The sequence below is a fragment of the Chanodichthys erythropterus genome, chromosome 23 (genome assembly GCF_024489055.1).
Source record: "Chanodichthys erythropterus isolate Z2021 chromosome 23, ASM2448905v1, whole genome shotgun sequence".
Taxonomy (NCBI): Eukaryota; Metazoa; Chordata; class Actinopteri; order Cypriniformes; family Xenocyprididae; genus Chanodichthys; species Chanodichthys erythropterus.
In genome coordinates this window covers 17,008,194-17,035,171 of record NC_090243.1, presented here as the reverse complement: position 1 = coordinate 17,035,171, position 26,978 = coordinate 17,008,194, and the positions used below count along the sequence as shown (strand labels likewise).

The 26,978-nt window shown below is 37.1% G+C and overlaps 2 protein-coding genes across 4 annotated transcripts; one reads left to right on the top strand and one right to left on the bottom strand.

The window, feature by feature from the left end:
* The first annotated feature begins 15 nt into the window (after positions 1-15).
* On the top strand, positions 16-5,319 carry LOC137014166 (myosin light chain kinase, smooth muscle-like). The gene is made up of 7 exons (XM_067378348.1): positions 16-363; positions 912-974; positions 3,016-3,051; positions 3,530-3,648; positions 3,877-4,033; positions 4,675-4,986; positions 5,091-5,319. Exons 1-7 carry the CDS (start codon positions 225-227, stop codon positions 5,189-5,191), a joined length of 927 nt encoding a protein of 308 aa, XP_067234449.1. The 5' UTR covers positions 16-224; the 3' UTR covers positions 5,192-5,319.
* On the bottom strand, positions 4,873-25,982 carry coasy (CoA synthase). 3 transcript variants are annotated; one of them, XM_067378339.1, is made up of 17 exons: positions 25,656-25,776; positions 24,455-25,160; positions 22,793-23,007; positions 22,090-22,221; positions 20,306-20,495; positions 19,617-19,681; positions 19,432-19,516; positions 19,223-19,320; positions 18,304-18,450; positions 18,183-18,226; positions 15,235-15,375; positions 10,485-10,574; positions 9,236-9,302; positions 8,898-9,089; positions 8,172-8,324; positions 7,159-7,481; positions 4,873-4,921 (listed from the first exon to the last, which is right to left on the bottom strand). In XM_067378339.1, the coding sequence occupies exons 2-16, from the start codon at positions 25,131-25,133 to the stop codon at positions 7,197-7,199; spliced, it is 2,583 nt and encodes an 860-aa protein (XP_067234440.1). In that variant the 5' UTR covers positions 25,134-25,160; positions 25,656-25,776; the 3' UTR covers positions 4,873-4,921; positions 7,159-7,196. The 3 variants fall into 3 exon arrangements, with proteins under 3 accessions (XP_067234440.1, XP_067234439.1, XP_067234441.1); XM_067378338.1 differs by lacking the exon at positions 25,656-25,776 and adding an exon at positions 25,831-25,982 and having other exon boundaries at positions 4,874-4,921; XM_067378340.1 differs by lacking the exons at positions 4,873-4,921; positions 7,159-7,481; positions 8,172-8,324; ... (1 more) ...; positions 9,236-9,302; positions 25,656-25,776 and adding an exon at positions 25,831-25,982 and having other exon boundaries at positions 10,119-15,134.
* Between the last annotated feature and the right edge of the window lie 996 nt (positions 25,983-26,978).

The window sequence follows — 26,978 nt, the reverse complement described above, 5'->3', positions numbered from 1 at the left end:
GCCCCGCCCCGCCCCGCCCCTTCATCTAAATCACTATAGCTCTCACCTTTCCCCGTCTCCTGCTCTCTCAAACCATTTACATGATCAACCTGATAACATCTGCTCTGACTTGAAGTAGAACAAGAATGCTGCCAAATTAAGCAGTGAGAGAAATGAAAGGAGACATGCATATCTGAGGAAGAGACGAAGAGTTTCGAACTTGTCAGAGAGATCACACTATAATAATGACCTTTATTGAAAAGGGTCAAAAGAAGACCTACATTTCAACATTCAGGTTTGAGCTAAAGCCTCCGCTGGATGTGCCGAGGAGAAGAGAGAATGGAGCCAAACTGACACACGGAGAGGAGAGCTGTCTGAAATCAGGTAAATCAGCTCAGAGAATATAGTTCTACACATTACTTTAAACTTTTATAAAACATTTTTAGGAGACATTTAAGACATGTTTTCTTGTCAAGATGTTCAAGAAGTTTGGTGGCTGTAAGTAAGTCTCTTCTTGTGATGTAAAGCTGTATTTTCAGCATCATTACTCCAGTCTTCAGAGTCACATGATCCTTCGGAAATCGTTCTGATATGATGATTTGCTACTCAGGAAACATTTTTTAAATTTTTAAAAATAAAATTGTGGAAACCATGATTAAAAAATAATATTCAGGATTCTTTGATGAATAGAAAGTTAAAAGAAAACAGCATTTATTTGAAATAGAAATCTTTTGTAAAATTACAAATGTCTTTACTGTCACTTTTGATCAATTTAATGCATGCTTGATGAATAAAATTATTAATATCTTTTTAAAAAAATCTTGCTGACACCAAACATTTGAACAGTAGTGTATAGGCTACACACAGAAAGAGATGAACTGGTTTTGATATTTGTGCAGTTAAAATAACATCATTCTGACACTTTCAAACAGAAACTTCTGATACAGAGAAAAAATCTCCTAAAAATACCCTGGACAGAGTGGAGACCAATACAGGTATGTACCTTACAAACTACAAGTCCTATATACAAGAATATTATAACATTTTAAGATTTGAAATGTTGACAGATTAATAAAAAAAAATCTGTTTCCAAACCCACATTATAAAACGGGTAGTTCCGGCCCTTGATTCTGATTGGTTGAGCCGAGTTCGAAGCCGTTGTAAAATTCCCGAAACATAAGTATCGCCGCGCCACTGAGTGTGTTGCTGTGTCTGTCTTAGCAACCACTCTTAGCAACGTTAAAGTGTTTGTTCTCAATTGATATTGTTCATTGAAGCTTACTGCATTATGAAAAAGAGTACTGTGAGAGAGATCTTGAGTGACCGAGTTTATTACCTGTATTCAGATTTAGCATTTTCCTTCAGGTCGGTCCTGTGTTCATAATAAAAAATCCATTTCAATGTCCAATGCAATCTTGTCCTTTTAATATTTAATGGGTTTTCCTGTGCCCTGCTGACACTGACAGCGCTAGTCAAAGCGTTTGTCATTTGCGTCTTGTTCCGTGTTCACAACAAGTTTCAATATAAAAGTTTTTGCGACTGAGTGACTCGCTCATAAAGGCAGTCTTTGCTGCCATCTAGTGGCGTAATAATATAACTTCTGTTGCTGTTCATGGTCAGGGACTATTTTTTTCCAGCGGAAGGAAAGCTTTAAATGATTTAACTTTTTTTTGTGTCTAACAACGCCCCTTAGCTGTTATAAATTCACTGTAAACCACGGCTTCTTGGGGCTAATTGCTTTATTCTAGTCAAAATTAACATTTAGGTTAAGTTTACAGGACAATGTACTAAAAGTTTTTCCTTCACGTTTTTCATGTACAGGTGACAATGTTGTCAAAATGATCCCCATTCACATGGATCTGCGAAAACGACTAAAAGCCCTGTATTATCATGCCAGGCCAGTAGTTGGCGATCACCATTTTCACAAATTCACGTTTTAGCAGTTTACACAGAGATGATAACGCTATTGTTTACAAAAGTTTGCATTTTCAGGCCCCCAAAATGCTGTTGTTGTGTAAATGAATGGCCAAAACACATAAAAAGTTTTCAGTTTTTAGTTGAAAGCGGTGTCGTGCAATCTTGCCAAGTCCATGGTTTTCCCCCGAAATCGGGCTACTTTAACACTTTTGCCTTGGGTTTTTTTTATGTCCAGGAGTTGAAGCGACCCCAAATAACAAGATATTTAGCTGCTGGAATGTGAATTTTACCAGGGGAACCCGCCAAAAATGCGTATTTTACCTGCCAGAACACCATTTTTACCATTGGACCACTCCCCCCCCCCCCCCCTGAAATTGGGCTAGTTTTGAATAGCAATTAGAAAGAAAAAAAAATCGCATTTTTGTGCAAACCTGGCAACCCTGTCGTGTGAACGTGCCCTGAATCAAGAAGAGCAAAAAATGTTTGTGAACAAAAGGGATTTATCAATCAAAATGTCCTAAATATTTCTGAATCTGATGAATACTTCTGAATTTGAGCAAAACCATGTTTACATCACATTTAAGCGGTGTTCACATGACACTGTTTTCAACTAAAAAGGGTTTCAAAATGCAAGTTTTTGAACACGATGCCATTATCGTCGCTGTGTAAAATAGAAAAATGTGAATTTATGAAAATGGTGACATCATGCATATTCGCATAATGTGTTCAATTCTTCTTAACAACCTGACATCGCCAACTACTGGCCTGACAGTAGAATACAGCGTTTTTAATAGTTTTCATGGATCCATATATACTTGGATTGTTTTGACAACATTGTCGTCTGTATGCGAAAAAAATCAATGGAAAAATTTTTAGTACATAGTTGTCGTGTAAACGTACCCTAAACATCAGTGCAGAACAGAATGTGGGTTTGGAAACGGATTTCTTTAAATTGCATTCAGAAGACTCCTGGGTCTCGTTATGCCTGTAGCCAATCACAGAGGCCTTCTGTGTTTTCTAGCCAATTATATGCCCCATTTAATTACCCCATTGCCTTGGCCATAGCAAGTCACATGTCTTATTCAAGTTAATGAATGTGGTCTGTGTGTTTCCCTGCAGATGTCACACTGAATAAAACAGCCAGCAGTAATTCAGGTGAGTGTGTGATTTCTGATAAAGACGTTTTCAGCTTTACTTTCACTTGTTAATATGCAACTAACCAGTTAAGGTTGAAGGTGTTTCTTTTGTTTTACATTTACCACCTGTTTAATGATGACTGCACTATAGTTATGTTGATTTTCAAAAGCATTTTAGAATCTGAAGCAACTTTAAATTGACGATTCAAAGAGCAACAATCTATTTTAGAACAAGCTGGATGGATGCATTAATATGTATGTTAATATTTTAAACTGTTACTGAAATAACGCTGGGGCTTAACTAATTCTGATCCTCAAACTGAACTAAATACTACAACAGGAATTGAGCAACTAGGCCACAATCAATGCTAGCAATGCATTCTTGCTGGGAAAGTGATGTAGTTGTAAAGGTGGAGCATCTCTGTTGTGGTTTAAGAATCTGAACTACTTCAATCTTTGTGTTTGTTGTAGTAATTCAGTCTCTCCTCCTGTTGTAGTTGAGTTTTTGGATCCCCAGCAGCAGGTTGTGGCTCGTGTCGGAGGAAGCGCTCAACTACACTGCCGTTTCAGCAGCTCCGGGCCTGTGGCTTCCTGCTGGATTCATGATAGGGAAAAGGTCTGACCAGTTAATGAAGCTTAGTGCAACATGATTGTCTACAGCTGTGTGAACTTAAGAACTCACTAATTAGAAGTCACTGAGAAGAAAGGTTGTTCGTGTATTAGAAAAATGCTTTGTTTGCAGTTTATTCCATGTGTTTGATATTTAATGCAAAGTGATTGTTTACAAGATCAAATCCCTAAAATATCTACATAAGTCAGTTTGCTTGTTTTCTGTTACTCTTAGGTTGTGTTAGAAGGAGCACGAGCGAGTGTGAAGAGCAGCAGCAGTTGCAGCACCCTGGTTCTCTCTAAGGTTCTTCCTGTAGACGCAGGAAGTTATTCCCTCTTTGTTCGTGACCGAAGAGGAACAGCTCACTGGACTGTAACCCTCAGTGTAATTGGTAAGACCTTTCATTCTTTTAATATAGATCACCTTTTTCATCTTTAACCGGTTGCATTCTTTGGTGCATCAAATCAGTCTACACACACCTACATCTGTGATGACCTGACAACCAATCAGATGCCTTTGTGTTCTTAATGGTGTGAAATTTTATAATTATAAATATTTAAATAAAAACAAATGTTACTTCAAAATTCTATTTGGTTTTAATTAATATATTTAGAATTGGCTAGTTTTTTATATTCAGTTTCATTTTATGTGCTTGTCATTTATTTTTAAGTTTAGCTGTAGTTTATATATTTTTAAAATGACTGTTCATTTTTAGTTGGTAATTGTCAGTATTTAATTATATAAAAGTATTTCCATTTAGCTTTATTGAATTATTTTTTTTATATTGTGCTTTTGACATTTTTGAGTTTCTATTGTTTGCCATTTTATTTGTTTGAGATATATAATATAATATAATTTAATATAATTTTTATAGATATTTAGCTTTAATTTATATTTTGGTTATCTAATTTGATTTTAGTTCATCTAATTTCAGTTGAACAAACTAGTTAATAGTTTAAATTTAACAATAACACTAGTTTTTCTTATTCACTTTAACTTTATATTTACTTTATCCAATTTGTTTCTCCCCAGATAGTCCCGACCCTCCAGCCTCGTGTCCGTTCGTGTCCCAGTTGACCTGCACATCTCTGGTTCTGTCCTGGTCTGGGCCGTGCTTCGACGGAGGATCTGCCGTCACAGGATACGTGGTGGAGCATCAGAGGCTGGACCAACCCGAGCCCGGGGACTGGACTGTACTGACTGACCAGTGTCAAAACACCTCGTATCGGGTCCGCTCTGGTCTCAACCCGCAGGGAGAGTATAGCTTCAGAGTACGTGCCTACAACACAGTGGGAGTCAGTGATCCCAGTAAGGAGTCGGACCGCATTAAGATGAACACAGCAGGTAGATGATACTCTTACACATACAAACATAACCAGCAGTATTAACTGAATAGTAAACCCAGCATTGCTTTAAGAAGTGTTCCTCAAGCAAGGTTAATGTTACAGTTGAGCCACAACAGGAAGTGCCCTCATATGGGGAGATTGTGACTGACACCACACACAAAACCAGGGATCATTATCAGGTCCATGAAAAACTGGGAGTGTGAGTATCAGCCTCTTTATAAAATCAAATGTAAAATTGGGATTTGTGTTGGTCATATCTTGATGTACCTCCACACAGGGGGAAGTTTGGGGAAGTGTTCAGGATGACCCATAAGCAGACGGGTCGGGTGTGTGCGGGTAAATTCTACCGGGCCCGTGTCTCCAGAGACAAAAAGGCAGCGAGGCAAGAAATCAAGCTGATGAACGAACTACACCATCCGAAGCTGGTGCAGTGTCTTGCAGCCTACGACACACCGTCTGAGATAGTCATGGTTCTTGAGTAGTGAGTTAAATTATTTTAAATTTCACACATATAAGCACACATAGTCAAATCAATTTATTCAGACACTTTGAACATTTCATTCATGAATATGGTTTATTCACTATAGATTAAAAAAAAATGGTAATAAAATAGACAAATTGACAATCTCAGAGTTAAACTGTCTTAATCTTAAATCTAAATTAATCTTAATTATATAACACTTAAGCAAAACATGGTCAGGTCAAAGTGTCTGAATATATTTTATATATATATTTTTTTATAAACTAAATAAAATAATGTGTATGCATGCATGGAATTTATTATTTTTTTTTTATCCATTCACATACATTAAGTCTTTTTGAAGGAAGAGTCAGTTCAGCAGCCGGTTGCATAAGCTGCTTAGACTAGTCTTAAAAGTTGGTCATCAAACCCTCAGACAAGTCTTAACCTAGTCTCAGACTAGAATGAAATGCATTTTTCAGCAGTTTTTTTTTTTTTTTTTTTCCTGTATATCTTAAATGTCAGAGCCATTGTTTTGTCTCAAGATGCACAAGTTTTTTTTTTTTTTTTGCTTAAATGCCTTGACACCAAGAATAACTATAAAGATAACTATGACGAAAAAGTGTACAACATGTTTTTGCTGTTCTAGTTGCATTCACACAACTTTAACCAGCAGATGTCCTCAAAACGCTATGTTTCGAGTGAATAGTTAGTGTAATCAATCTAATCTAACAGTAAATTAAGCTGAAGTAAAATAAAAATAACACCTAGTCTTTTTCACTGCAACTTCAAAGTAAGCAAGACAATGTGGTCATAACTAACGCTGGATACCTGAGGTAATATTTATTACACTGTTTGCTAGCCTAGTTTACTGATATCATCATTAATACTCCCCATTTATTCTGAGGGTTGTTTTCCATATCCATTTTCTTTTAAATTCCTTTTATCAAACATGGTGGCTTTTTCTTGACCTCAGCAATTAAATTCTCTTCTCAGTAATGTCGTCTGCCATTTTTAAATGCACAAGCCCTTAAATTAGAACTGATTCAGATTGACTGTCAGTGTTTTATCGTTCAACAGCTGAAAAAAAAAAAAAAAAACCGTTCTGAAAGTGATCCCATTGATATCGCTTCTCTACATCATTATAGATGTGGACACTGCTATTTATATATTTAGAATGATTTTTAGAAGTATATTATTATCGTTCTTGGTGGTGTTATCATTCAAACAATGTTGTTTTTACCCACCAAAAACCTTTGAAAATTTTCTTTTGAAAGTTAAGGAAGGTTTTTGTCTTAAAGTATTGCAGGCGGTGAGCTGTTCGAACGGATTGTAGATGAGAATTTCGAGCACAACGAGCCCAACAGTGTAAACTACATGCGTCAGATCCTGGAAGGAGTCCAGTATATGCATCGCAAACACATCATTCACCTCGACCTGAAGCCAGAGAACATCGTCTGTGTGAACGGCACTGGGTCGCTCATCAAGATCATCGACTTTGGATTGGCCTGCAAACTGGGTGAGTTTTTAGTAAGTGCATTTACAGCTGTTTCATCTGGGGCAAAGTAGGATCTTGAGGGAAAACTCAAAATATAGTAAGCACTCTTTCACAATACCCTCTGTTCCACCAATGGAAAAAAAAAAACTTAAACGATTATTCCAAAGTAAAAACTTTTATTTCTTCACAATTTATTAAATCTAGATACATACTTTGCAGTCCATTTATCCACGTCTGGTTTCCGTGTCTGTTACGTTGGGTTGTAGTTTGGGAAGAGCCACATGAGATGTCCCTTTGAGCATTCCCACTGAATGCGGATGAGGCTCCCTGATGTTAAAGTTTTAAATTCCAGAACCGGCTCTCCACATTGATGGCATGTCCTAAACAGTCCTGTCAAGCTGGATTTGTTGACCACCCATTTCTTCTGATCTTCTTTTCCTATTGTCATTGAAATGGGTTCTAATTTTACGTCCGTTAAAGACCTCATGGCATCTAAACGCTCTTCCAGTCGCTGTGCAGTCTGTGCCAGTTCATCCTATAAAACAGAAAACAATGGGTGAGCTAATTGGCTAGATTTTAAAAGTTGCCCTGATGCTTTAAAGCATATACAACCAGTGCACGCTTCGGACGCATTTGACTAAATTTGTTTCTCATGATCTTAACTTTTTGATTTGAAAGCTTGTTTAAGCATTGTAGACGAGATTGGGCTTTAATTACTTTACAAAATATTTAAGAAAATGGGTACTAAGTGGATCGTTCTGAAAGTGATCCCATTGATATCGCTTCTCTACATTGTTATAGATGTGGACACTGCTATTCTTATAGTTCTAAAAATCATTCTAAATATATCTTTATCGCTATCGTTCTTGGTGGTGTTATCATTCAAACAATGTTTTTACCCACCAAAAAAATATTAAGTGGATCGAGAAGGTAAAGCAGCCATGTATCCAGCATAAATATGACTTTGGTTGAGAATGTCTAGCACAGGTGTCCAATCATGTCCTGCAAAGATTACCCTAATTAAACACCCATGAGATCCGCTAATCAAGGTCTTAATAGGCATACTAGAAACTTCCAGGCAGGTGTGTTGAGGCAAGATGGAGTTGAACTGTTTGATCACCCCTGGTCTAGAGTATTAGTAGGTATTGATGACTTGACTAAAATATGGAAAACTAATCCGGAGTCAATTTTCACAGTAAGGACCATTTGTAGTAGTTTCACCAACCTTTATTTCCTCCCAGTGCATTGCATTGTCTTCCTCTGTAGTCGTGCTTGAAGACGAACTATGAGGAACAAAGTTGTATGATGGTGCAATGGAACCAATCACAACATCTATATCAGACCCATCCTCTCGTCTTTCAGGCTGTGCTTGTTTATCCTAAAAGATAGAAAATAGTGAGTAAGAAGGGTAAAATTATAGTGAAGTAAGCAGTTGCATATGGTTCCCACAACTCTACATTTAAAGGTGCCCTATATTCAAAAATTGAATTTCTCGGCATAGTTGAATAACAAGAGTTCAGTAAATGGAAATGACATACAGTGAGTCTCGCATGTTGCATGACGAACAATTTGTAAAGATCCATTTTGAGGGTTATATTAGCTGTGTGAACTTTGTTTTATAGCCGTTTTAGGCAAGCATGAGCTCTGTGGGCGGAGAGCACGAGATTTAAAGGGGCCGCGCTGCTTAAATGGTGCGTTTATAATGATGCCCCAAAATAGGCAGTTAAAAAAATTTATTAAAAAGACGATGGGGTATTTTGAGTTAAAACTTCGGACACATTCAGGGGACACCTAAGACTTGTATTACATCTTTTGAAAACATGTTCTTGGGCACCTTTTAATATAAATTTCAACTGATGAGCAGTCACACACATGTATATGGTCCATTTTAAGATTTGAATGTTAGCCCTTTTTGGATCTGGCAAGCACTGTAGCAATGGCACAAACTTACTGGTTTATATGGCCATAGGGAAGGAAGGTCATAGCAGATGCCAAGGACATTTGTGGGCTTGGGATCCGGACTAGGCTGAGATTCAGAGTCCGACTGGCAATCCGGACTAGGCTGAGAGTGGTCTGTTGAGTGGGGGTCTTCACTGGCATTACATTGATCTGAGTGGGGGTCCCGACTGGGCTGCGATAAATCCTAAAACGGTCAATGTTTGAGATTGGTAGATGTAAAAGGCATTTAGTTTACACTGCATTCTGATACAACACACTAGTTTCAGCAAATAACCTTGGCATAGGTTGACCTGTACTTGTGCAATATTAAACAATTACTTTCTTCCATACCTCAGTTTTCCGTGGTCGTCCTCTCTTTTTCAGCGAGGCGCTGCTGGATTTGTGTTCACCACACACCCTTAGTAAACGAAAATCAGAATATGAAAATATAAACGTTTGGCAATTCTGTACTGGGCTAAAGGTGGCAAACATTATAATCGTTATTTAAAAAAAAAAAAAAAAAGCAAAGGAAACAAATACTTTATTTATATAGAAAATAAAGCTACGTATTATTTGTGCTTTTGATTAACACCAATGACTGAAACATTTAGCTATTTAAAAGGGTAGTTGAACCAAAAATGAACACTGGAACAACACGACAGTGGGTAAATGACAAACTTTTGTTCTGTTGAACACAAAGGAAGATATTTTGAATGTGGGAAACGGAACGATTTTGGGGCGCCAATTAAATTTGTATTTGATTTGGTATTTTAAAATACATTTTGATGTATTTTTGCCCAACCCTGGCGTTGCCTTTCTACAGGGGCGACAACCAAAGCGCGTCGCTTCTTTATTCTGTTATATTGTCCGCAAGTGCACTTGAGGTATGCCATTTGGAACAGGGCCATTGCAAACAGCAGGCTTCTTCATACTGACAGCTATCAGCATGGACGCAGCATTACTCTATCCTCCTGTACACATTTACGATGACTTCAAACAAACGTGCACATACTGTAATTCTTTACCTGTCCAGCAGATAACATGCAACCTCCGCGTCACTCTTCATGCCTTTCTCCACCTTCAGCGCTTTCCACCTGGAATAGGCCACGCCGATGTTTACTCTGTTTTTCTGCCTCAGTCTGTCTTTTTCTCTCTTTCTCTCGTTTGACCTCTTTCGCTTCCTCGGTAACGTTTGTAATGTCCCTGCGGCTAATGCATAACCGTGGTCCATAATTTAATGCTGCGAACAGCATTTAATGCTAAAGATTCTTTAGCAGAGAGTTCGATGAGGCGGAGATTGTCAACTCTAAGTTGCTTCAGATGACGAACGCGTTGTAAAAATCAGTGTTTTCCAACGCTACAAACCCAGTAATATCATTAAACCGTATTTTTTTTATTTTAAAAAATGTATATCCAGGGGCGTTACCATAGAAATAGGTTAATAAAACCACATAAATAAACTGTCGTTGGCGTTTTCAGTAGTTTGACGTCTCCTTTAAGAAAAGGGTTTCTGACCGCTAGCTGCTGCGTCAGCCAATGAGCAAGACGCGTTTGGTCATGTGATCTTAAAATGGAACCAAAAGTGGAGTTGTTTACTCACCTTTGAGAGCCGATGCTTGAAACGGACGGTGGATGAGGTTCAGACCTTCCAAAGTTCGACGTTTTGGAAATGGATGTGTATCTATCATAGCTGACAAGCAAAATAATCATGCAAATAAACAATCGAAGATGACATGAGTACAAGCAAGACTCTAAAGGTTATGGTTCTGCAGCAGCAGCGCTGTTTACGTGCTCAGAACAATCATACTAGAATATATGTGAACAACATTTGCAAAAAGGCTTTAATTTTACTGCCATAGACATGTTAAAGATGCTGTCCGTGAGTTTAGCCTCTGTCGAAATGTTTAGTGGGCTGTGCATCGGCACGGATCCTCGGCTCACAGCTAGTACAAAATAACTTTAAATTTACTATGTTCAACATAGTAAAACTATTTTTAAAAAAAACGACAAAAACGCCTCCATAACTGTATGGATTAAGTGAACAAGTGTGCTACTGTTCCCCAATTAACGTTAGGCTACGCAAAAAGAAGTCTTACCAGTCAAGCAGAAAAAAAGCCGTCTCTGCGTCCGTTTTAAACCCGTTTAAAAACCGGAGTTCACGCCACCTTTCAAAAGCCCTGCCAATATTTATTCGTGTTTTGGCATGGGCCCGATCGCATGCTCTTTTTTGCTGTATCGACTCGGCAGTCCGAACTCTTTTCTTTTTTACTGCTGGTGATTCACCAGTTGATGATTGTCGTTTTGCACTTTCCTGATTACAAGCCGCCATTTAAAATGACAAGTTTAATTATTCCAGCTACTGTAAGAAGTGGTTACAAAGACGCGACTCCTTTTATGTATACAGTCGTGACGTAATGGTGCCAGGAGGAATGGCGGCAAACTTGTATCGTCCGGAAACCGACCCGACCCACTCAAATAAAAAAATAAATAAAAAAAATAAAATAAAAATTACAAGCTTACTACTGTAAGCAAAGAACAATTGCTGAATTGCTATTGGATCATTTTTAACAACATATAAAGTTATGGACAGCAGCTTTAACCAGCGTTAAAGGAACAGGTTGTAGGACCTGCCACTAGAGGGCGCACTACCAAAACAATAACAATCGCGTGGTTTGATGACGCTAAGAAGGTGCGTGGAATGATGGGATTTGTTGTCTTCTACCCAACCGCTGACTGCCATCAATCAGACGGATGCCCCATAATACTAATCGTGTTGATCGTTATAATGGCATACGTTTTCTGTACAGATGCAAATCAAAACGACTCACCTGGGTAGGGTTGCACCAGCCGTTCGTAAGTTCTTTCTTAAATTGGAACGTAAAGTCCACACTAGTGGCTTAGTAACTACTAGCTAGTTTGTAACTAACTCTGTGCTTTTATTTGGTTGCACCATTTGTTCTTAAGGCAGAACGTAGCTAGTAGCTCGTAAGGTTTCCGTAAAGTAATGCGTAGTCGCATATGATGTTTACCCTCAGTGATCTGTCAAAAACAGGAGCAGAAATTGTTGAAATTCCATGAATTTCAGTTTATCGTTCATTCTGACTTATTTTGCCTCATGTAGCTAAGAGTAAAAATAAGTTCCCATTAAATATAATGGCCTACTACTTAATCATAAATATTTTTATATGTAGGCTAAATAACATTCAGAAACTGTATTTGAAACTAAATTAATAAGGATCAATAAATAAATACTGAAACAAGAACAAAAACATGAGAAATGACATTTATTGATTATGACTAATTTTATTTGACATGTTGGCATATGCCCAACACTGAGTGATAGGACCGATGCGCAGTGTGCTGTTTAACGGGTTCGTGTTGAAGAGTGGCTAACAAAGTAATCTTTTCACATGATGTTCTCTCTCTTAAAATGTAAGAGTGTAAATGACGGCAGCATCATATATGTGTAAAGAATGAAGTCTGTCAGGTAAAACAAGAGCTTATTGATGCAGTTCAGTCAGTCTGCTATTTTATTCCAACCGTTACTCCTGATAGGAGGCTTCCGTAAATACGCTTCAACTAAGTTTAATGGTGCAACACAAATGTTTAGTATTGCGTAAGTTGTAACTTAGTGCCCATTTACGTCAAAACTAGTCTACGTTATAACTTGCACACAGCTGGTGCAACTGGCCCCTGTTGAGTAAAACACAAGCGAGATCGGCATCTCTTTCTAGGTTGTTTGTCGCGAAGCTCTCTCCATCTAGAAAAGGCAACACCGATATTGATCCTCGTTCTTTCTCTACTTTTGTCCCAAACTCTTCTTGGGTCGTTTGGTTGGCCCGTACGCTTACGTTTACGGGAGCTGTCCTTGTCGACAGAACCAGCGGCAGATGGTAAACCGTAATTATGTTCCATAAGTAACACAATCCACCATCAAACGTGCAAGAAGTAAATAAGGAACTGCTTGAAGCAAGTTAGTGGTTTGCTGGATGCTAGACACTACTTCCGAATTTGTCCACGACACTGTCATGTGGTTTCTACGTCGGTAAAGGCAGTAACAAAGGGTAACTGACGTCATTGACGGGCGACTGCACTGCCCCGTGTCATTGTTGAGAAAGGGAATTTTCTCATGATTTACAAGTTGTTGAAAACATTAGAGATATTGTTAGTAATCAGCTGGACAAAATAACACTAGCCTAGTGGTTTTTGGATATTTTACTGCAAATATCTTTTTTGAGTATTGTACCTTTTAAAATGACAAGTTTAATTAATCCAGCTACTGTAAGAAGTGATTACAAACACGCGACTCCTTTATGTATACAGTCGTGACGTAATGGCGCAACGACGAATGGCGTCAAACTCGTATTTCGCCCGGAAACCGACCCGACCCACTCGAATTTAAAAAACATTACAAGCTTACCGCTGTAAGCAAATGTATTTGAACAATTGCTCAATTGATATTGGATAATTTAACACTGGTTAAAGCTGCTGTCCATAACTTTATATTTTGTCGTTAATCACCTAAGCAGTGCAATAAAACCGTATAGTTACGAAAACTATACTTTTGTCAGGGTTATGGTTCTGCAGCGGCAGCGCTGTTTACGTGCTCAGAACAATCATACTAAAATACATGTGAACAACATTTGCAAAAAGGCTTTAATTTTACTGCCATAGAGCTGCAGCCAGTTTTTTTTTTTAAGGCATTATCTTTAAGTGGGCTGTGCATCAGCACGGACCCTCAGCTCACAGCTAACACAAAATAACTTAAAATGTACCATAATGAACATGGCAAAACGACAAAAAAGCACAACAAAAGAAAACTCCATAACTGTATGGATTAAGTGAACAAGTGCTACTGTTCCCAAATTACACACAGAAGTTTTACCTGTCCAGCAGAAAAAAAGCCGTCTCTGCATCCGTTTTAAACCCGTTCAAAGAACGGAGTTCACGCCACCTTTCAAAAGCCCTGCCAATATTTATTCGTGTTTTCGCATGGGCCCGATTACATGCTCTTTTTTGCTGTAGCCACTCCGCAGTCCGAACTCTTTTCTTTTTTACTGCTGGTGATTCACCAGTTGTCAATAATGATTTTGTACTTTCTTGATTACAAACCGCCATTAAAATGACAAGTTTAATTATTCCAGCTACTGTAAGAAGTGATTACAAACACGCGACTCCTTTATGTATACAGTCGTGACGTAATGGTGCCAGGAGGAATGGCGGCAAACTCGTATTTCGCCCGGAAACCGACCTGACCCACTCAAATAAAAAAAATAAATAAAAAAATTACAAGCTTACCGCTGTAAGCAAATGGATTTGAACAATTGCTCAATTGATAATGGATAATTTTTAACAACAAAATATAAAGTTAAGGACAGCAGCTTTAACCAGTATTAATCACCTAAGCAGTGCAATAAAACTGTATGTAGGCTATAGTTACAAAAACGATACTTTCAAACAATAAACCGTTTATCTTTAAGTATATAGAGTCGGTAAATGTATCCAAACTGTTGCTCACCTGTCTAATAAAACGCATGCAAGGTCTGCGTCTTTGTCTAAGTTAAGTTTTACAAGAAGCTCTCTCCATCTTGAAAATGCCACACCGATATTTATCCTCGTTTTATTTCTCTTCTTGTCCCAAAACCTCCTTGGGTCATTTGATTCACCCGTACGTTGACGTTTTTTGGTGTTCTCTTTGGCGACAAAACCTGCTGCAAACGATAATGAATAATTGTGGTCCATAACAAAACAGAGAGGATTGCTAGATGCTACAGCTCTTCACTGCGTTGCCATGGTTTCTACGGAAGTAAGATTGAACATAACGCGGATATGACGCCATTGACAGGCGACGCAATGATATGGGACGTTACAGTGGTAAAATCGTGTGTTTCTCTGGATTTAAACGTTGGAATCCTTTGAAATAATGCAGTTATAGAAGTGAACAAAATATAGAACATTGTTCTAGTGGCTTTTGGATACTTTTAATGTAAAATTCTTCTATATTGTGGCTTTAAAACTGTCAATGTGGGAAGTATAAAATAAATACTTTTCATATAGATGGCCTTTTTTTTTTGCAGAACACTTTATATAAAGTTATGTGTGAATGTATATTTTTATTTCCTTTGCAGAGCCTGGGAAAGTTCTGATGGTGTTTCATGGGACTCCAGAGTTTGTGGCCCCAGAGGTCGTCAATTATGAACCTGTAGATTTGGCCACTGACATGTGGAGCATCGGCGTCATCTGCTACATTCTGTAAGGGCTCAAAATATTGCTGTTATTGACTGCCACCTGAACACGTCTACTGACTAATATGTGCATTTTTGGTTTCTGTAATGTTTGTTTCCACTCACTTTTCCAGACTGAGTGGCGAGTCTCCATTCCAGGGAATGAGTGATGCAGAAACCTTCGCTCTGGTCACTGCAGCACAATTTGAGTTTGACCCTGAGAGTTTTGATGATATCACAGAAGAGGCGAAAGATTTCATCAGCGGCCTATTGATGAAGGATAAGAGGTGAATGATAGTCACATCATGCATGTTTTACTAAAATCTGTTATTTAACTTCCATTTCAAATGTTGACTAAAAATGGGCAGTGTTCTGCAAGTTATGAAATTCACACATTCATGCAGTGTCTTAATTCAATTTACACTCCTAGAACAAGACTGTCCTGTGAGAAGGCTTTAGCTCATCCCTGGATAGCTTTATTTGGTGACTCAAACTCAAGATCAACTAAATCCCTTAACAAAGACAAGATGAGAAGATTCCTGGCCCGACAGAAGTGGAAGGTATGAAAATTAGTTATTTTCTTGCAGTTATGTTAGTATAAAGCTCCCTGATGGCTATCACTTCCTTCAGGTGGTCATCTGTACTTTCTACCTCTTTGGTAAACTGTGCATATTGGCTTTTTCTTGTAGAAAACTGGTAAAGCCCTGCTTGCGCTGAAGAGGATGGCTCGCTGGAGCAAATCTGATAGCCCACATTCTCCTATTTCTGTAGATGGTGAGACACATGGGGGAATATCTGTTTAAGTAATGGAATGTCCAGGAAGCTATTACTTTTGCTTTTTTTTTTTTTTGTTTAGCTAGTGGCACAAAAATTACTTGACCTGCAACTACCCGAGGATGAATAACATCTCATGATGTCACTGTATTTCAGAGCAAACTCTGGGAAAAGAGGCTGAAAAAGCTGTAGCATCACTGGAAAAACGGTTGTGGATTGAACCACGTTTTCGCCAAGCGCTGCGTGACCTCACTGAGAGCTGTGGAGCCACAGTCCACCTGGCCTGTACAATACATGGTACTGTTCACAATGTTTGTTTGTCAGAAGCCAAGTGTGCCGCACATGTCCTGAAAAGTGAAGCCAAAGCATTTGATATGCATCAAACATATGAGCATCTCCTGTACAGTTAACCCTATAAAGCCTACTGTATCTTATTTGATACACAAATTTAGAGGCTCAACTTTGTACAACAGGTTTTTCAGCAAACTACTACAAGCCTTCTTTTGTCTGATTGAGGTTTATAATTTTTTACCAAGTAAAAGGCCTTTCAAGTATATTTTTTATTTAGTGGCAGAAACAAGCTTCCATACACGTTTTTATAATTAAAGGTAATTGCAACCCCCCCCCCCCAGAAAATAAAGTCAGAAATGCAACTTTCTATCTCGCAAGAATCTTACAATTCTGACTTTATAACATCCAATTGCGAGTTTATATCACAATTCTGAGAGAGAAAAAGTCAGAATTGTGAGGGGGAAGTTACCTTTTTTGTTTTATGGTGGAAACAAGCTTTTTTTTTTTTTTTTCTGCAATATTACTAATACTTCTTACAATCTTTATAAATTAGTAATTTATAACTTGATGATCGTTAGATTTCAGGATGAATATAAGCAACTTTGTTTTTGTTTTTTGTAAAAGAAAAATGTTAATATGGGAGTATCAAATATGATAGTTAAGGCTTTTAAGGAACATTTATTTGTTCATCTCTCAATCATTGTATAGCATTGTTTTGAGAGAAAGCGGGACAACTGATATTTATATGCATTTTATGCAAGTAATCTATTGTACTAATTTTATTGATTTACATTAGAAGCATTACAAACAATCAGAATGCCATGCTTTTTGGCAATTTAAGTAACTGCAAGGTTTTTAATTGGATCATAATTCACTGAAATTGTGTTTGCAGGATATCCTGACCCTAAAGTGATTTGGCTGTTTGATGAGGCGCCGCTGGAGGAGTCCGGGCGAGTTCGGATGAATTATAAAGAGGATGGCATTTGCACGCTCACCCTTGCACATGTACAACCAGGGGATTCTGGGATCTACAAATGCTGTGCATCCAACAGCCTGGGGCAGGCACTGTGTTCTGCCAAACTCACCGTGATACTCTAGAACACGAGTCGTGCAAGTGCGTTTCTGAAGTGAGACAACTGAGAGAATGTTAGGAACCATGTGCAAAAATTATGTTGGAACAAAAGCACTTTAAAACCATTTTATCTTAGGTTTGAGGTCACTAGATGCTGTTGTAATTCACCATTTCTGATTTGATTTGTTCTGTTGTTGGTTTTTAAGTCACAGTTTTTTTTTTTCTCACACGTTTAATATTTGCTTCAAGTTCATTGTCACTTTTTTCTTTGGTGTGAAAATAGTTTTATCCATCATTTACTAGTTTGAGTGTTTATCTACCGAATGTTTAAAAAGTTACATTTGTTGTACATGCATGTATATATGAAGAATAAATTTACTAAAGTTTTAAGAAATTATGGTGATTTTGTTTTATTTTAAATGGCTAATTTAAAACCACATTCGTATCAATCGTTCAGCATTACATCAAAAATCATGTCGTCTTTTTGCCTTGAATCACTGACAAGTGGGTTATTCTGGCATTCAGTTTTAACTTTGGTCTTCAGGAGGCACAATATAGATGAATAACCATCTTATCACGTTTCAAATGTATAATCTACACCACAATCATGTCAAAGCCTTTTTCTCTGAAAATAAAAATAACTGAAATGACAAACTGACAACCAAATCTAAACTGACCATAGTTCTGGTAATGGTAAACTGTATATTGCAGGTCTATTAAAAATGCTCTTGGTATGTTAATTATTTCGCAGCATTAGAGCTATAACTGATACTGGCTTGTTTGCTTATGATGGATACAGGCTTTTGACAAAAATGATTAAAAACAGGTTTATGCCTCTGAAATTATCAACTAGGAAAAAGCGTCATTAATTCTGAAAGTGTTGATGTAGTTTTATAGAAGTCTGTCGAGCACTTAGAGTGAAGATCTGGTTTCTCGCCTCTTTTGAATCCGATGCTGTAATAGATTCCAGGCTTTCAATACCTAGGGAGACACGCATGCATTAATGATTAGCTGCATGTTTTGAGGTTAATAAAGCACATGCACTGTGTTTGGTGTACCTGTCTCTGAGTAATGTCAGGTTCCCACAGTGTGCACAGCACTACGTTAGCATGTTCTATCAGCTTTGCATTCGGCCACTGACTCTTCAGTCTCCTCAAGGCGTCTTCCTCCTTCACACCGTCACGCTGGACTATACGCTTCACTGCCTGAGACAGAATTAACACATCTAGAATATTTCAATCATGACAACTCAATATTTTTAGCATGTTAATGGATATGACAATGTATTTGGTCTTGGAGGACTATATCTTCTACATATTCTATCTGTGTGTGTGTATATATATATATATATATAACCAGCATAATCTACAAAGAATCACATGGTCAATGCAAGGATGCATTAAATTGATCAAAAGTGACCGACATTTTTAAAAGTTACACAAGATTTACATTTCAAATAAAAGCTTGTCCATTAAAGAATCCTGAAAAAAAATGTATCACCATTTATATAAAGAAAAATATTAAGCAGCACAACTATTTTCAACATTGATGATAATAAATGCTTCCTGACCCGTGAATCAGCATATTAGAATGATTTCTGAAGGATCATGTGACACTGAAGACTGGAGTAATGATGCTGAAAATCCAGCTTTGCCATCACAGGAATAAATTACATTTTAAAATATATTACAATAGAAAACAATTTTAAATTGTAAAAATATTTCACAATATTACAGATTATTTTTTATCAAATAAATGCAGCCTCAGTGAGCAGAAGAGACTTTGTTTGTCAAAAACATCACACAATCTAAAATATTTCATATATATCAGGTTCTTTTCATGTTTCTTTGTTTTTTAATTTTTTTAAAAATGTGTTTATTTCCAGGTTTAAATCTGATTTTGAATGTCAAAGTGCTCTCAGACATTTTAAAGTAAAAAAAAAAAAAACCCTGTGTGGTTATTTTAAAGTGTTGGTACCTCTTCCTCTGGGATGGTCGCCACCCAAACCTCATGCACCAAATACGTCCATCCCGCTTCGAGCAACACGGCTGCATCCACCACGCAAACACCCTTACCTGAAACCATGAAGAGAGAATTAATCACACTCACCCAGAAAAGTGATTTAAATCAGAACTATTCTCAGCATCAGCACAAGTATGAAGCGAATCAGAGATAAAATGCTTCACCCTGTTCTTTTGCTTGTTCTATTCTTTTCTTCACCAGCAGAGCAATCTCAGGCCACATGATATCTGTCAGAGCTTTCAGACGCTCCTGGAAAACACATACAGAAACATGCACACAAACACATTACATACAGGATGAAAACTATGTGTTCTGAATTCAATTACATTTATCAGCAGCGTTAATGTACCTGGTTCCCAAATACTTTTCCACCCAGTACTCGTCTGTTAATGGTCTTATCCCCATTAAGAATATCTGATGGCAAAAAGAAACAAACAAAAATACTGATTAACTGACATTTTTCACGTTTTCTGAGAGGAAAATCTACAAACTGAGATTCAATACACTGCAAACCCCACTATGTTGTCCTAAGTCCAGTTGAACTCAAAGATTAAATGAGTAGAACTTAAAATTTTGATGTTATACTACACAAATATGTTAATTGCAAGTTAATTGAAGTACCTACCAAATAATACAATTTGAATGAATAAACATCATATTAACTTAAACATTTCAGTGTACCAAAATTCCCCCTAATTCAACTTAAAATTTAAGGCAGCAACTGAACTTAAGGTTTAAAGTATAATTAAATTGGCTGTACAAGTAATTTTAACTCATTTTTACATTTTTTTTTACCAAGTTAAATCTTGTCTAGCTTAGAAAATGATGCTGAAATTGGTTTAATCATTTCAATGAGTTAAAGTAATGGAAAAACATATGTTACTATGACTTAGACATTATATCATTTTTTTTACAGTGTTATTCTTCATATACAGTCTGACGCAAAGCCTGCTTATAGAATTTTTCTATAAGTACAATGAACTTACAATGAACGTGAACTAATTTCTTTTAGGTAATTTCAACGTCTCCTCTCCATACCTGGGCCGAACTCCTGGATGACCTTCTGGTAGGCGGATGTTCCCGGCAGATAAGCCTCATGACCGAGCTGATCGCAGTCGATCCGCACGGCGCCGAGACCCTCCAGTCTGTGTGCTATAGAGCTCTTGCCTGACCCACTGCCACCCGTCAGACCAATCACATATGGATCCAGAGGGAGATCAGGCTGCGGCTGGAAACAAAAGAACAGGAAATTAAACTAATAAAGCTTTCTTTATGTGTATGAAATCAGAGTAATAAACAATAACTCGAATCTTTATTAAAACTAGACCGAGAGTTAAAATGTTAACACCAAGTTAAATGCTAAAATATATCACATCACATATGATCAAATGACCATATTTTATAACATATAAAGTTTGGTCACATGACGATAAATAACAAAAAATACTACATTGAAATGTTTGTAGAAAAACTTTGATATTGGTTTGAAACATTTAAATTTAGAGAAGTGGAAAGAAAGAAAGAAAGAAATAAAGAAAAAGAATGAATGAACGACATTGCTAGCATGAATTAACATGTTTTAACACATTGCAAAAGTTTATGGGACTTTTCGGAGTTTTGATCATCCATTTAATGAAAAGCGTAAGTCGGATCAGTTAGAAAAGAAATATATATATATTAATAATAAATTAATAATAATTAATATATGTTTATACTGTAGATTATCTGAAAGAAATAATAAATTTGATCCTAAAGGAAGGTTAAATTAATATTTGCTCATATTCATATAACAATATAAGAATATGAATGGGTTTCCACAACAATATTAAGCAGAACAACTGTTTTCAACATTGATAATAATGAGAAAATTTTCTTGAGCAACAAATCGGCATAATAGAATGATTTCTGAAGGATCATGTGACACTGAAGACTGGAGTAATGATGCTGAAAATTCAGCTTTGATCACAGAAATAAACTGCATTTTAAAATATAATCAAATACAAAATGGTTATTCTAAATTGAAATAATATTTCTGTTTTACTGTATTTTTGGTCAAATAAATAGCATGAGATACTTCTTTGAAAACATTTTAAAAACTTTCCAACCCCAAACTTTTGAACTTTAGAGTATATGAGTAAATATATAGTCTCAAAAGGGAGGGCAAAAGAAAGCAAGCAGTAGCACCAGAGCTAAATCATTCATCACATGATCAACATGCACACTTCATTAAATTACATACGCAGTCACACTGGCATGACTCTTTAAATTAATGTCTGGAGACCCAGTGTTAAAGAGGAGACAATAAGGTCTGTCACTCTTTTTGCTTAACAAGCTTTTTGTCATAATCCTGCACTGAAAACATAATCAGGGACACAAAACCGCCTGATAGGTCTCCTATGTAACCATTCATCCTGATGAAGAACACATTATTCACCAAGTCCTCATGCATAAGACCTTTTCCAATGATATACTGTATGCTATAGTTAAAATATGCCATTTTCAAAGAATTAATAAATAGGATAGTTATGGGTTACACTTTATTTTAATATGACGTAGTTACATTGTACTGAATCAAATAAGTACTGAGTAATATTAATTAATTATATGCACTTACTATACAGTTGCGGTTAGGGTTAGTTACTGGTAATTATGCAAAATTTACTGTCATTACTATAGTAAGTACATGTAGTATCATGTAACTACATTACCTTAAAATAAATTGTTACCCAGTTATGGACTAATGAATGATAGATGGATGAACCGATGAAGTATATTATGTGATTGTGGAATTTTTAGTACTAGTGAATATGGGATGTTCATACAGATGGAGGTTTGAGCAGCGTTCCCAGCAATCGTGTTCTCAGGCTGGAAGAACTGATCTTCTCCTCCTCGATGTCAGCGTGATGGGCGTCTTTCAACAGCTGGATCTCGTAAAGAACCAGTTCAGCCAATCCCTGCACAGAAACCATCACTTAATCTCACACTATAAACAAATAAATGACCAAAAACTGGCCAAAAGTAGACAACAGCAAAGTCCAAATGCACTGTGGTCAACATATTAACACAGCCACACTGATCTCACATGGAGAATGACGTTCAAAGATCACAAATGTCTAGTTTATGACTTACTGAAGATTAAACATTTGAGAGGTGACAATAAATGCACGTTAAACTTCCAGAGCAAAAGACTTTCATTTATAAGCATTATAATGTCGAAACTAAAATTCTTGATATTATATAATACACTATCGTACAAAAGTTTGGGGTTGGTAAAGATTTTTTTTTTTTTACTTTCAATTTTGATTAATTTAATGCATCTTCATTGAATAAAGTATTATTTTCATAAAAAAAAAATCTGACTAATCCCAAACTTTTGAACCATAGTGTATATTTGTTTTATTATCTAACTAACATAATCACATAAGTGTCCAAATACATTTTGAGCTACTGTACATCATAAATGTGGTTTTCTGTTATAACAACAAAAGCTTTTTATATGCACCAGAAAACAACCAACGTTCTCACATTTTCCACACGCTTCCTGTTGACAGCTTCACCCCCTTTCCTCGTCTCCTCGCTGACCACAATGCACTGCAGCTCAGGGTCGCTTATAGAGGGGCCGAAGGGGTCAGAGAGAGGAACGATTTTGTACTTGAGTGACGGTTTTACATCATTCAGAAAGTCCTGGAGCTTCTGCACTCGCCGATCGTATGGCTCGATCAACTCCTTCAAGACCTTATCTACACATTACAGCAAAAAAAAAGACACATTTAAGAATGAATGTATGAAATTAGACGTTTTTTGTGGTTCAAACAGTTTCGCCACATTTCCAAGTGGTTTATCAGTTGATAACAATGGTGGCAAAATATATATATTTATATATATATATAAAGCAGCTCTAAAAAGACAGTATATCATTATTCAGCTCAAGTCAGTTTAGTGTTGATTCAGTTCAGTTCAATTACTGCGTAAAGTTCATCAATTATGAAATGAGTTCAGTTCAGCTACTCTTAAAAATAAAGGTTCCAACAAAGGGATTTTCGCAGCAATGCCTTAAAGAACCATTTTTGGTTTCCCAAAGAACCATTCAGTAAACAGTTCTAAAAAAAGAACCGTTTTTTCTTAGTGTGAAGAACATTTTAATGATCTAAAGAATGTGGAATGGAAAGATTCCATGAATGTTAAAGGTTCTTCATGGAACCATTACAGGGCTCCTTGATTATGATTTCACTTTTTTAACTTTAGTTAGTGTGTAATGTTACTGTTTGAGCATAAACAACATCTGCAAAGTTACGACGCTCAAAGTTCAATGCAAAGTGAGATATTTCCTTTTAAAGAATTCACTGTTTAAGGACTACAACAAATGGATGGTAGGGACTACAACGAGCTTCAACAAAGGGGGTGAGGCCATGTTCTTTTGCTTTAGAATGAGGAAGAGTTGTTGTAGTCGAGTGTTGTTACCATGCCGTCATTTTACGCCGGACTGCTTCACAAACAAGGGTCAATTCAGTGCTGGATTTGCACAAAAGATGAACATGACGGCACATGCTAGTGATGAGTTGAATCAACTTCACAGCAACTACATAAATTTATCCACTAACCATTCAGAAACGTCTAAAAGTTGTAACTTCTTCCTGAGTCTCTCCATCAGTGTTTGAACAATGTAAGGCTGAACACCGTTACTGACAATCCTCATTTTGTCTGCGTGAGATTCTCCAGCTTTGTTGTTGTTGAGCTGTTAAAGCTCCGCCCTCTTCTGGAAAGGGGGCGGGAGCAGCAGCTCATTTACATTTAAAGGGACACACACAAAAACGGCGTGTTTTTGCTCATACCCAAATAGGGGCAAATTTGACAAGCTATAATAAATGATCTGTGGGGGATTTTGAGCTGAAACTTCACAGACACATTCTGGAGACACCAGAGACTTATATTACATGTTATGAAAAGGGGCATAATAGGTCCCCTTTGATGCCGATAAATAACTTTTTCTAAGAGTAAATAAGCAGCTCTACAGAAGACAGATAGCTGTTATTCCGCTCAAAAATGTTGATTCAGTGTTGAAAAGTGTTGCAAAATTCATCAATTATATTCAATTAATCTATAAATCACCTGTACAGAAAACAACAGACAATACTCTACTAGTTATTCATCCTACAAACTTTATCTTTCTAAAGGGTCTCCACTTACTTTTTAGTAGTTCCTGGTCACACACACCAATGACAAAACGTCTGTTGGCCAGCAGACAGGAAATATTCAGCAGGGTCTTGTGGGCGCCATGTAGACGGTCAAAAGTCCCACCAACAACAACATCACTGAACGTCTCTAAGGGTTTTAATTGTGCACCACTTCCTCCTCTATCATCATCTTCCTCGCCGCTAACCTCTTTTAGTCGCGTGTACAGAAGCACAGATGAGAGACTCGGGGTGCAGACGTAGCAGTGACCTGCGTACTTCTGCAAGCATTGGGTGACCAGCGAGGACTGGCCTGAGTCCTGGATGGGGAAGTCTGTCAGCACTACTTCTGGTGAGTGGGACAGAGTCTGTGGGGTGGGAAACGGGCCGTTGTTTCCACTCAACGCAGCCGGTTGGCCACGGACATTAGTGAGCAGCACCCTGACGTCAAGGTGCGAGCAAATGTCAGCTGCATTGCTGTAAAGGCGGGAGATGAGAGCGCAAAGATCCACCACGGGTGGGATGTAGACGGGCCGCACTGGCCCACCTGTGCCCAGGTTCAGGCCGGGGTGGAGATGGACATAAAGCGTGCGCTCAACCACCTGGGCGGCAGACGTGAGTACAGGTGCAATGCGGAGAGGAAGAACATGTAACGGAGATGTAAGGACCAGGATACCGGTGCTGAACATGGACATGATTGACAGCTGATGGTGACTGAGATGCTGGAAGATATAACACAGATCTGATTAAAAATAAAACATTTCACACAGTGATCATGAACAACTGCTTTACTGAGTATGCTTTATAGATACTTTATGCTTTATAGATATTATGAAAATGTTTAATACTCTGCAACTAATAAATACAACAAATAAATGATTATATAGTTATGTTTTTGTCTATATAATGTGATCATCTTTTGTTTTTACCTAGAACTGTTCATTTTCTATGTATTATTATTATTATTATGCTACTAATGTAAAGCGTATTTGAGCTTCGGAAAGGCGCTGTATAAATGAACATAAAATATAAAATAGAGTAAATTAGAAACTATAAAAAGTACAACTCTTAATCATGCAATTATAATTAAATTGATTCAATAAAATAGACTGGAAATATTGCTCTTAGTTGAGGAACGAAGTCAATAAAATGACTAATATTCAGAATAAAACAAGAAAACAACAGAATAGAGAAATTTCACATACATATGCACATACCTTTAATAACTAATTTACTGAATCATTTATTAATTTAAAGTAGTAACAGACTCTGAACAATTGCTGAGCTCTTATATTTCTTATATGCCGATGAATGACTCCTGAATAGTGCAAAAACAACACAGCTGATCCGGAACAACATACAGCAACAACAGACTACTTCAGCAAAACTCACCTAGTGTATTCTGCCGATTAGGGTGTTGAGAAATGCTAAATGCAGAATAATATTGCAGAAGACAACTGTCTAATATCAGCCTTCGTCATAATGTCCATATAAAACACTAATGTTTTGCTCAGGAGAACGAACTCAAGTCCAGTTGACCTAGACGGCCATGTGCTGGAATACTGACTGCTGATTGGCTGTCAGAGAGAGTTCCTGCCCTAATGAATCATGGGAAATGTAGTTTATAAAGACTTTCAATTTCTTCGAACGCTTACGAACTAATTTGTCACCAAATAAGAACATTTCGCATCTTGTCATTTCAAACTATTTATTTTTATTTCTTTTTTTATCAGAATTAAATATTATTATTGAAATAATCTCACTTTCCAGTCAGGATAATAATTAAGAAATATTTTCACATAACTTCAGGGCTTAGATTATACCAGGATTAGGCCTTAGTTAAATTAGGACATTTAAGTAGCTTTTATAAACATTACTGGTGTCCATCTTTTGACAAAACAATGACACTGACATATTTTAAGACATGTCAGTGCAAGTTGCTTTAATTTAAAACAGCTCAAACATGCATTTTAGTCTGGAACTAGGCTTAAAGGGTTAGTTCGCCCAAAAATTTAAATTCTGTCATTTATTACTCACCCTCATGTCGTTCCACACCCGTAAGACCTTCGTTCATCTTCAGAACACATATTAAGATATTTTTGATGAAATCTGATGGCTCCGTGAGGCCTGCATAGCCAGCAATGAAATTTCCTCTCTACAGATCCATTAATGTACTAAAAACATATTTAAATCAGTTCATGTGAGTTCAGTGGTTCAATATTAATATTATAAAACGACGAGAATATTTTTGGTGATGGCCAAACAACTGCTTCAGGAAGCTTCAGAGCGTTATGAATCAATGTGTCGAATCATGATTCGGATCACGGGTCAAACCGTCAAATTGCTGAAATCACATGACTTTGGCACTCCGAACCACTGATTCGACGCGCTGATTCATTATGTTCCGAATCTTCCTAAAGCAGTGTTTTGAAATCGGCCATCACTATATAAGTCGTTATTTTGGGTTTTTTTGGCGCACCAAAAATATTCTCGTCGCTTTATAATATTAATATTGAACCACTGTACTCACATGAACTGAT